At 41.9% G+C, this 12,540-nt stretch overlaps 1 protein-coding gene across 1 annotated transcript in view; it reads left to right on the plus strand.

The window, feature by feature from the left end:
* Positions 1-12,540, plus strand: part of LOC116672026 (partitioning defective 3 homolog) — a 398,621-nt gene that overhangs the window by 225,585 nt on the left and 160,496 nt on the right. Inside the window, 1 exon segment of the mRNA XM_032503572.1 lies at positions 7,721-7,868. Coding sequence (XP_032359463.1) covers positions 7,721-7,868 — 148 coding nt within the window.

Here is a 12,540-nt window from a genome sequence, read left to right on the forward strand (position 1 = left end):
AGTTTCTGCAATGGCAACACCACTGTTGTTGCATCCATGTGATACAAGGCTTGCCCCTACCCCTCCATGCTGTTGCTAGTAGCCAAGGAGGACACGGAGGATTAAAAACATGATGGACAATTTAGAAGAGGTCATTATCTTCACTCGAGTTTCTGTGCAAAAGTCGCCGGACAACACAATCTGCTGGACATAGTCGTACTGAGAAATCCAGAGAGAGTTGTGTGGAGCTGATTGTCTTAATTAGCTTTGTAGCAACTCATTTGGCAACAGCTTGAATGTAATGGACGTTCATTTATATGAAAATGTTACCCACTAAAGCTTTAAGTTGTAATGATGAAGACAGATTTTATATCTGTGTGTACCGCACACACATACATACATACACACACACACACCTCTGCCTTTTTTTCCTGTTTATGAACTTTCTCAAAATGGTGGATGTCTGTTTCTGTCTAATGCAACAGCCATGACACTACTAAGATATTTATCACACCAGCATCTAAAAGCTGACAGGCTGATGGTAAGCCTGCATGTGGCTGTGTTTCATTTCTCTGATTTGAAACTCATCACCTGGCATACGCATACGCCTCTCTGTGCCTTTGCGATGTTATTTATGACGAAGATCTCCAGCGTCATAGACTATATCTGACAGACTGCCTGTCTTGTGTTTTTTCTGCTGTCCTTGACAGCGCTGCAGCAACTTGCCAATGAAGCACTGAATTAATCCGACCAACAAAAACACACTTCCACCAAGAACCTTTTCTCATATTCCCTGTCTGTGTTTGAGATACTACATCTACAGATTGAGGGGAATTTCACTGTCTATTTTTACTTTGTCTTGCTTCACCATAGACTTCTTCTGATAATTCATGAGAAGAAGCTTCTGCCTAAGGAACACAGTGCTATCACTTCAGTACTTTGCTTTAGATATTTCTTAACTTTCACTTTCTTTTTGTGCTTGTCTCAGCACAGCTTGCCGTCAAGACCGCCTCAAGATATATAAATGTAAAGCTTTTATGTAAAGCAGCACCTCTTTTGACCACTTGAAAGACTTTCCAGTCCAGCAACCACAATTATGTAAATACCATGTGGGACAAGAAACCATGCCCAGTGCATTTAGTCACGTGAGAAACCCAGTTCTGGTTTCATGTTTTCTCATTTCCTTAAGCCACTGACATAGTACCACATTTGTAGAAATGTCCAGCAGTTGTTCCTCAACAAATTAACTAGTGTCATTGTGACATTTTCTACACTGCTGTGGACTTGATATGCATGACAGCTAATTAACTGCAGTGCTTTGAATTGAAGGAATGTGACAGGCTCATAACAGCATGATGCATAAGGATGTCTGGATAGCATGAATAGAGATAAAAAGCAAAAGTGACCTCTTCTAAAACAGTTTGTTTTATCTGATACCATACTCTTGCATTTCACAACTAACCATTAGGGAACATGGTCAGGCTGAAACACTGCTTTATTATGGATGAGAAGCAGCAGGGGGCAAAGGAGAAAGATCAAAGCAGCAAACACTTTATTGCCTGCGTTCACCTTAGTATTGTTGCATCATAGAAGCTTGCAAATATATTAGATAAGTTCACTCTGGAAGAGAGTGGATGTAAAAGCTTGTTCTGTATATAAAAGGGCACCGCAAGAGTCTCCTCAGCATGCCAATAGCCCTGTTTGTAATCCATTCCAAAAGCGTTGCTTGTTAGTCACAAGAGAACGTTTATGCAAAGAGACAAGTGGGAAGGAAGTGGCTCGCCCTGACAAAAGATGCTCACTTGGATGAGAGAGAGGCTGATCGATAGAGCCTTGAGAGAGCTATCAGTCAGAGTCCTGGCCTAGTAAATTATGGTTTTATTAGTATTGAGCTGACCACGGCTGGGAGTGACCTTAAAACATTGAGATGCTGGCCCACATCAGAACTAAGAGACAGGGAGGGAAATCTGTCTCGACCTCCCCCTCCCACTTAATATGGAGTGATTGAAGTTAGATCATGATTTGTAGGGACTACAGCTTCAATGCTGTCAAAGCAAACAGCAGTGATTCATGGGAAGAGAATAGAGTGTGGGCACACGGCGGTGCACTCTGGGAAATGCAGTTTGCAATGAAGTGGTGACTAAATTGAGGAAAGTACATCGCAGAACAGCAGAAATGCAATTCCAGCGCTGCTGGGCCCTCATTCCCAGCTGGCTCTCTGAGGACTAACTCATTTAGGAGCAGCAGGGGAAACTCGATAGGACCAATTGAGAAAATAATATATTGAATCTGGTGGTAGAGTGGGCTGCTTGGGCACTATGGAGGACTGCCCAAGTGAAGTGTCTGCTAAAAACCCAAGTGTTTTAAAAGCAAAACACACACGTGTATGTGAATACACACACACACACGCATGCACACACTCATACAATTCAATTCAATTCAATTTTATATATAGTATCAAATCATAACAAGAGTTATTTCGAGACACTTTACAGATAGTGTAGGTCTAGAGTACACTCTATAATTTATAAAGTCCAAACAATTATAGTATACACACACACACACACACACACATTCCTCTTAATTCCTTTCACGTTGCAGCATAGTACATGCTGTGTTCACTTGTTAGCTGTATGAATTAGTATTGCTCTGTGCTTTAAGTTGGCTAATATCAACGACGACACAACTCTAGACAGGTTGGAACCAGAACGACAGGTGCCTGCTGAAGAGAGAAAAGGAAATGTAATGTAAAATACTTGTTGAGTGAACATTTTTAAAAACTAGCTCACATAAAATGGAATCAATACAACAACAATCCATCTTACTATAAGTTATAACATTTTTACATTGTCAGCACAAAATGACAAGATGACAGAGTGGTTGTATATGTTGTATTAGCCGTGTAACTGGTTATAAAGGTAGTGAACCTTCTATCCAATAATGAGATAAACACAACCCAACAATATTTAGCCGTATGGTGTTAATTAAGCTTTTTTGTATACATTTGAATGTTTTTGTGTTGATTTAGGTTTTTATCCAAGCACAATTCTGTGGATTGCAATGTTGGTCTAATTCCTTGTTGTTCCACTGGTATATCTCAAAAATTGTTGGATAGATTGCCATGAAATTTGGCACACATATTCTCTAAAGGATTAACGGTCATAACATGTAATTTAGAACCATTATCAAGTCAAACTTTTAATAATGACTTTCCCATCACCCTCAGCTGTATATTGTGCTAATTGGCACTTGTTTGCATGCTAATGCACTAAAAGATAGTGAACATGGGAAACATACCTAAACATCAACATGTTAGAATTGTTACCATGAGCACGTTACCATTCTAATGATAGCTTTTATCAGTGCTGCTTCACAGAGCTTGGCTGTAGACACTTGCATTCCCGCATGCGGATACAAAGTAGTAGGCAAGCTCTGGCCAATCTTAAATCTTATACAATTGTACTAAGCATGTAATAGACATAATCTTCTCTGACTGGACAGTTGTTTTCAGAATCAGAATCAGAATCAGCTTTATTTGCCAGGCATGAGGACACACACAAGGACTTTTGCTTTGGATCATCACATATACACATTTCCCTATACATGATAGTGTATTTTCTGTCTAATTTTAAATGAGGTATGCATTGTTAAACCGTTGTAATACAACAATGGCGACTGAGACTTTGCGGTCCTTTATCAGTGCTAGAAGCAATCCTTACTCCACTTCAGTGGAGCTGACAAGTCAACAACTCTGAGCTTTTGAGTGTCATTGGCTCACCTGGTTGTTGGTTGCATTGTGTCGGAGGACATTTGCATAAAGTTGAATCAATAATGGAAAGTAGCGTGCAGAACTCAAATCCTAAAATGTATCGGGTGCATGGCAGTGGCATGGATCATGAAAACAAGTTGAGTGAGTCCCTGAGTTTGTTTTCATGTAGCAAGAAAAAACTCAAGAGCAGCACAACTCACATACTTAAAGAAGATTCAGTAGACCTTGATGAATTACATGAAAGCGTTTAAGTTTAGCTGAGCCTTCAATGTAAACAAAGATATTGCAGGCGCCATAAACATAGATGCTAAAGCCTACTCTAGCCTATCTATCTCTCTGGGAAGTATGCAAAAGCTGTGGTTGGACCACCGACCTCCAAAAGGAGACTGCCCTAAAACAAAACATTCCCTCACAAAGAAGTACTCCTCTGCCGGGAAAGATTATGAGGTTATGTTGGACACTGACTTGAATGAGACCTGGGGTGTGACTGTCTTAACTTACATAGCATGAGTTCGTAAGCTTGAAATTCCTCCAAACACATACCCTGCTCTTGTGCTGATTCCATCTCAGAATGATGTTTCTGTGAAATTGAAGTTTTGCTAAGAACTCCTAAAAGACTTGGTCACCCACTTTGGGAAGCACTGACTTTAGATGAGGCTGTAGGTGGATGTGAGAAGCTAATGAAAATGGGGTATAGCCAGCAGAGAGGAGAGTTCTGCCTGGGGCAGGATGCAGTAGCTTAAGGATTGTAATTACAGCATTATGATGGAGGTTGACTGGATTAGAGCCACTGCAACAGGCTGAGACCAGGATAGAAGGCCAGGAAGTGGCCATGGACTAGATGTTATTAGCCTTAGTTGACAGCTTAAGACTAGCCCTGTCAACACACTGCTTCTTCTCCCTCACTGAGTACTCAAGGGCAGGGAGTTGCTGGTGCACAGGCAAAAACACATTAGTCCATGAGTCTGCACTTAGCCCAGAAGCATATCAACGCAAACACATATGCACATGAATACAGGTATGCACACACACACACACACACACACACACACACACACACACACACACACACACACACACACACACACACAAACACATATTTAGACAATTAACAGCATTACCTTGAACACACACGGGCATGCTTAGTGTGTCCAGTGGGAGCTGAGCAGCAGATGATCTTGACTGGGCTCAGTGTAAGTGCCCTGCCCTCTCCCTCAGTCAACAGGATAATCCACTCGAAAAATGACTAGATTAAACCAGATTATAGACATGATGAGGTGATGAGAACCGGTGGTAAAAAAGGACTAAGATCTCTGCAAAGACACTGAAAAAACAAAAGGAACACATCCACTTTTGGACACATAAGATTCTTTGTCAACTCAATGTTGCTGTTGTTGGGTTTTAACACTGTGGTACCCCAAAAGCATCTTCTCTGTTTCATGAGGCAATTTGTGACGATTGATGCTCATTCTAACTATTCAATTCTTCTGTTCATGTCAATACTTTATTAGCCTGCAGCCCCTGATGCAGGAAAGACAAAATGCATGTGTGCCTGCATGGCACCATATCAAAAGACGTTTACCTGGGAAAGACCTAAATGTTGAATCCCTACTGTGATATGATATCAAATATCAGGTGGAAGCAGAGTGTGCAGATTTGACAGGAAAATGTCACAGCTTGTCCTGCGCTAGTCAGTAAACAGTCACAGGTCAGTAAACATATGCAGTGTGCTAGCATTAGCATGCACAGAGGCAGACTTAATTAATACTGGATACACAAAGATTAAATAGCTGCCATTTTGCCGCTGTTAAATTGATTCCAAAGTCTATTTGCCATAGAAGCCAATGAATAATAAACCTGTTCAGAGCTCAGCGATAGTTATATAGTGGTCTTTCAGTGATCTATTCGTCCTGACACATTCTATACCTAGTTTCATATAATTTGCTTCTCAGCTGCTCTGTTCAAACCATTTTCGTACCTCTTACCTGAAACACTCCATCTTACTTCTTTCAGCTCATGGCAGATCTAAAGCAGACTAAAAAAAAGGTGCATAGAGCGGTTCAGTTAAAGTCAATTTGAGCTTTATTGAGTGTGAATCATCCGGGGACATGCTTTTTATAATAAGGCTGGCAGTGGACGTCACTTTGATTGTAATTGTGTTGACCCACACACTCACACACACACACACACACACACACTTTCCTTCCTTGCTTCTTGCTCTTATCAACACTCTGTCCCGATAAAGTCTGGCGCTCTCAACCTCATTAAACCTCTCTTTATATTAAACAATCCCTCTACCTTGCAATGCGTCTTCCAGGGTAAGCTACTCCCACGAGGAGGCAACTTGGCAGCACCCACACTACACTGAGGCCTCAGCTCCAACACCCCCACAATCTTCCTTTTTCTTGTTATTCCTTCCATTTGTTTACCAAAAACTCCCCACCACCTCCTCCTCTTCTTCTCTCCTCCTCTCACCCTGCTCTCCTATCTTCCTGCTGCAGTGGTTGTCTGATCTGTTACTCCCCTTTCTCTTGGCCGTAAGCCAGCAGTGTGTTGTGAGACATCAATATTAGCCAGGGCCTCCTGGTTTAAAGCATGCTTGAGGTACAAAGTTGAACTGCACAAGACAATCTAGCTGTAAGGGAGCTATCTGTAATAGGTCAGTTCTCCAGTGCATTCCCCCGGCTGCCTACAGGCTGCTACAAAGCATTTTGGGAAATAAGACCAGGGCCCAAGCTTTATTCTCTAACTTTCTGCACGTGGATGCGATTGGGATTTGATTTCCCTCTCTACTTTCTGACTCCTGCTGTGGTAGCTCCATTGTCTATATCCTGAAAATACCACATTTGACAGACTATTGGCTTTTAAAGACTGGACACAGTATCTGAGCCCAGTGGTTCCAGACCCAAAGACTAACCGCTAACCATGTCCCCCTGCCAAGACTGACACATGCACTGAGTGTACAGTGGGCTGAACAACCAGCAGTGCGGCGTATCGACCACATGGCAAATGTCACTGGTCCATTTGCTGGAGTTTATTGTTGGAGACAGCTGTCTATCGGCCTATGGGAAATCCATGGACTTTTATCCAGCTCGGACTATTACAGGAGCCTTTTCACACTGCTGAGCCAGAAAATACCCACGTAAGCCGAGAAGGACGCTGAAGCCCCAGCTCCATGTTTCTGGAGTATTGATGGCATCACATTAGGAGCCATATTATGCTGACCCACTTCTGCCTTTGTGTGTGAATTTTTTGTTTGTGTGTGCGTATAGCTTCTTGGACGGTACATGCACATCGCAAAAATAATCAATAAACGACCAATTCAAAACATTTTTTTTTTGAAAATCTGTGATTTGGATTTGTGTCTACACTACTACTTTCATTTGGGATATTGATTCTTTTATAGGCCAAAAGCATGATGCAAATGTAAACAATAGGGTGGAAAAAGACTAATGACCGGGACCTTCTGTGAGTCTCAATGTGATTTACAGGTATTTTAATATCAGAGGAACTCAAGATGAAGAGAGCTCAATGTGTGTATGTATATATATATATATATATATATATATATATATATATATATATATATATATATATATATATATATATTATGTATGTATGTATGTATGTATGTTATTTATGTTATATAATGCTGTATATGTCATTGTCCAAAGTGCAGTATTAATAGTATAGTATACTAGAAGTATTACTAGAATAATAGTATACTAGAAGTAGTGAATTATTACAATTACTATTTTCAATTATTGTCAATTGACAAGCACAGTCTAAGGTACTGTGTTTGAGAATAACCTTTCAAGTATGAATGTGAATACACCTCAAATGATTATGGTAAAAAAAAGAAGCATATCGGCTCTTTAAGAAAAATAATATTCATCATACTAAATGGAACATTTATTTGGCACTGTAGCATTTTATAAGCCCTATTCCTCATCTCCCTCCCGATTTCTGTAGGTAGCCCCCTGCAGTCCTCCAGTTTTAGAGCATCCAGTGACCTCTCTACTGGACAACCAGGAGCGCCGGATTTCCAACTCTCTATACGAAACAATTGAAGGCTTGCAAAACAACTCCCCACGGCTGGCTAATATGATCGGACGCACTGGTGAGTCATATATCAGTAAGGTTGTTTCACCCGCCCTTTCAGCATCTTTGTGTCTCTTTCATCCCGTAACAGACAAAATAACTCCACAAATTGGATTTTTTTTTTGGCCGATCACTCCCCATTCCCATTGATAGGATGTGTGGTTGACCTGCTAACCTCATGCTCATTGAATATAGTTCCCCCTCTGAATTAATCATGTCTGTAATCTGACATTCCCTCATCAATTTTAACATTCGCCCCCAGCCCCTCTCTGCTTCAGCTAGCTCCTTCTTTTAAACCCCCAACCTGCATCACCTTCAAAGCTCCATCCCCCCCTCATCACTCTGCATCCCAAGGTACGCTATTTCACTATTCAAACCTCTCAGGGATTAACGTCAGCCCCAATCCTCCCTGCCTTCACTCCACTCCTGACTGCTTTCACTCGGGTCAATTTCCATTCTCCCCAGTTGACATGAGCACTCTAAGATCTCGTATCTTCAGTTATATTAGAATTGGCAATCTAATCCTCGGTCACTCGCTGTTGTCATCTAAACATCGACGGACCTTTCACATATGCATACGCACAGAAGCTGAAGATGATAGCATCAGTGTGGGGAGGACCTGTTTGTTGGGGATAATGCAGTGTAGACGCATGTATCCATTCCCCTTTTTCTCAACACACACAGTAGACTTTTGTTTTCTCAACTTCCCTCTCCATACCTTTTTTTCCACACATCTCTTATTTCTTCTTCTTCTTCTTTTTATTATCTCCTTTCCCCATGTTTCTTTCTCAGAACTCCTCCTTTCACCATTTTTTCCTCCCCACCGTCTCATGAACTCATCGTTGCTCACTCGGTCTCCTCTTTCACTTTCCACCCTGTCATACTCCCCTCTCCTCTCCTTGGATGGAGGGAATTGGTAATCTGTCAATAAACTACACTTTCTCCCTTCCCACCCTTCTCCCATTCATTCTCCTGTTTCCCTCCTATCCCCTCCCCACCATCTCCCCCAGAATGGTGCCACTCTGCCACTGATCATAGAAGATCAGAGGCTGTGTCAGAGGCATCTGATGGTTAATTAAGCCTCCAGATCAATAGGGCTTGCCCCTGACACTCTCTATCCCCCTGTCTGTCTCTTGCCTCTTCATTTTTATTACCCTTTCATCGAGACTTTTTCCTCCATCCTGAATCAAATGTTCTCAAATTGGTTTGGTTTTCCTCTCAGTTTGGCTTATTTATTCCACTGGCTTTTCCGACCCAGGCTTTTTAGAAAGCCGCTGTGATCATAAGCAGCAACTGTGGGTGTGCTGATGGAAAAGTTTCTTGTCATTGAAACTTCAAGGGCGCCCAGCACTCATCCCATCCTGCGGAGTGGGTGTCAAATGCGCCAAGTGGAAAAGTTTTAGGGCTGGGGGCGGAGTGGCTGCTAAAGCAGCCGGAGCTCGGCAGAGTCTCAGATCTTTGGCTTGGCTTGTCTCGCAGCGAGAAAGTTCCTTTTCTTTTCTGTCTTGAGGCTGTCTCTGAGTCATTCCCTAATTAACCTGTGCGTACATTCTGACAGGTCTTCATCTTTTTAAATTGACACAACCCTGTTGTTTAAATGTCTGATGCAGTCAGAGAAGAGTTTATATTCATTACAGCAACACAATACTGCCGCACTGAGGTAAAATACAGCACCTGAGATGTAGAAGCAGGAATGTTTTGCTTCCAAGGGTAGGTCAAATTTGAGCTTTTTGCTATTACTGCATATCTGATCCTCCTTCTATCCTCTTAAATGTTTACTGAAAATGCAGAAGATGGTTTCTGTTTTGTTCCTAGAATGCATCCAAGCACAGTAGCTAAATAAGAGGAAGGTCTCTCTGTCTTCTGCTCCCAAATCAAGTGGCAATGACTTTTCATCTCACTGACAATGCAGAGCTAAGATCTAGTTAACCTCGACTAAATGTAAGCAAACAGCATCAGTACTCCTGACATATCTTACTCATTCATATCTATCTAATGTGGATTCTTTTTTTCCATCTCCATTTCTAACCAAAATGTCAGTCTACTACAAACTATATTTTAAATTAAGACAATATACATAAGCAGACATGGAGACAAAGCACAACAACATAACATTTCTCTTGCTGTCTCATCACTTAGTAAGACACTATACAATGTATCTTTCTGTGTGGATAGTACATTTCTGCCGCTAGAAAGACAGGAGCTGTTTCCACTCTCTATCTTCCTCTATATGTTATTTCAGATGGGCTTAGACATATCGCCTGGCGTGTGAGATGTGACAGTAATGGCTAGAGGACAGATGCTGAGAACGGCTCGGCAAGGTCAGGAAGCACACAGCTACCAGGGCTTGACTGACAGCTCCATGCCAAGTGGATCTAGACCTGCTAAGTTACCGAATCACGAAGGCCAGACACGTGGAGTTTGGGATAGGTTAGGGCACAGATACAGCGCGACATACACAGTTTATTGCATGTACGCACACACACACACACACACACACACACACACACACACACACACACACACACACACACACACACACACACCACACACACACAGAGGCACACTTACGTACAACCTCTCGATCAGCTTAGGCTCAGTTTCCACTGCTATGAGCCATACATTTCTCTTCAGAGCAAATAGTGATTACTGACAAAATTCGGAGGCATTTTACGTCTCAAAAGACAGCGGAGGAATTCTCTAACCAAATCAGCTCCGCTTTCCATTATGCTGCCTATGCTGCAGTAAGTGGGCCAAGGCACAGAGGTAAATGGGATGGAATGGTTTTGCTGCTTCGAATTAAGATCTGACTTTGATTATGAGTTATATGAGTTGGCAGCAAGTCAATACAGTGAAATTGTAAAGTACATATTTCTGCCAACCTATGATTGTTATTGCTATGTTCTCTAATTTCGGTTGAAAACAGCAACAATGTCCTATGGATGCCTTATCTCGCCTCACACAGGTATTGATTACAAACTGGACCATGTTGTCTACTCCCAGCAGTCACAGGTAGCTTGCTGCCTTTCTTCTGAAACAGAAAGAACAGGTATTGGATCTCCAAGGGGATAGGTGCAATTGGATAAATTATAGGAATTATGATTACCATGGCAACAGCAAAGAAAAGCACCAAATGAAACAGGAAGAAAACAGGTGCTATTAAGCTGGTATAGTGCCATCACATTGATTGTAAGGGTACTTTGCCTTGTTCTTCACTGTTGTGTTGGACTGACATTTACTGTGTGTGTGTGTGTGTGTGTGTGTGTGTGTGTGTGTGGGCGGGGGGGGATGCTCACACGTTCACTTAATCAACAGTCAGCGGTAATCCCATTCCCTGTTTGCCTTAGTAAACCATACAATGCTGTGATATTGTCAGCTTTAGCTTCTCACATGCACACACCATGCATCATGGCATCATGGCTAGGGGCTGAATCCACAGCTAGCAGGTGGTGATCATACGTTCTGCTTGACTCCCTGCTCAAATAAATAGAATTCCTGACACTTTTTCTTTTTTTGTCCTGATTTCCTTCTATCCCCATCCACTTTTTGCCCTTGGGGTTACAGGATTGAGAATACAGAAAATGTGAATTAAAGGGAAGGAAATATGTAACTGAAGTAATCTCCTGCATGCGCACAATATGAAAGCGACCGCCGAGGTTTAATGAAAGGTTGTTCGCATCACACCCGGCTTTGCCTTCCGTTCTGTCTAATTGAAAAGTGCTGCTGGATGCAGGGTCCACACGCTGGGGTGAAAATTGAGGCCTTTGTATGGACGCTTTCAGTGGATGTGGCTGTTTGGCTGTGTGCCCGAGTCTCAATGCACACCTAGGACAGCCACAGGAGTGAGGGGGAAAGGAAGGGGTGGCCGGAAGTGGGAATCAGGCAAGCGGACTCATGCTGGTGTTGGAAAGCAGGTGTTCATAGGATGTAATGCAGGTGATTGTGCAAAATCCTGTAATAGCAAAGTTCTGTCACTTTGGGTGATTTTTTGTTTAACATTTGAGGACATTTATTCACTAAAAGGATTAAAGGAGAAGAGCAAACACACACAGACTAATACAAATACACAAGCCTCTGGCTATCCCACACACTAAAGTCTTCCCTAAATGTGTTTAAGTGGGACTGTCTTCCCAAGACTTGACCCTGCCGTCCCCTCACCTCCAGTTTTTCACAGTCTGCAGATTCATCCTTTCTGTATGCTCAGCCATCAGTGCAGGAGTTGAAGCAAAGTGACCTCCCTTAATTTAGTGTCCAGACTGCTTGAGAGTGCTATTAGCATGCTTTAGTGACAAAATGACGGTGACATAAATGGTGTTACACTGGAACTTTCCCTTTTCTTGTGATTTAGTGTACATATTAACTGTGTTCATTTTACCAAATATGGGTGTAGTTGCCATACGTACAGTATGTTTAATATATGTAAACTTAAATAATGTAACAATTTACAATTTAGAAGATATTGTTAAAAATTTAAATTGTAATGCTTATATTCATTAAATAGTCCTTTTTCACAGCAGACATTTCGACATGCTCACAGTAGGGAAAGCACAGGTGTTACTAATAACATTAGCAATGGCTATATTCCATTCAAGTGTCCCAGTAAGTCATGACAGTGTGACAGCATGCGTACTAGCAGGAACCTGAAACTGAAGCAGCTCCATGGGATTCAGAATGCAGAGATTAAATGGTTT

The sequence above is a fragment of the Etheostoma spectabile genome, chromosome 22 (assembly GCF_008692095.1).
Source record: "Etheostoma spectabile isolate EspeVRDwgs_2016 chromosome 22, UIUC_Espe_1.0, whole genome shotgun sequence".
Lineage (NCBI taxonomy): Eukaryota > Metazoa > Chordata > Actinopteri > Perciformes > Percidae > Etheostoma > Etheostoma spectabile.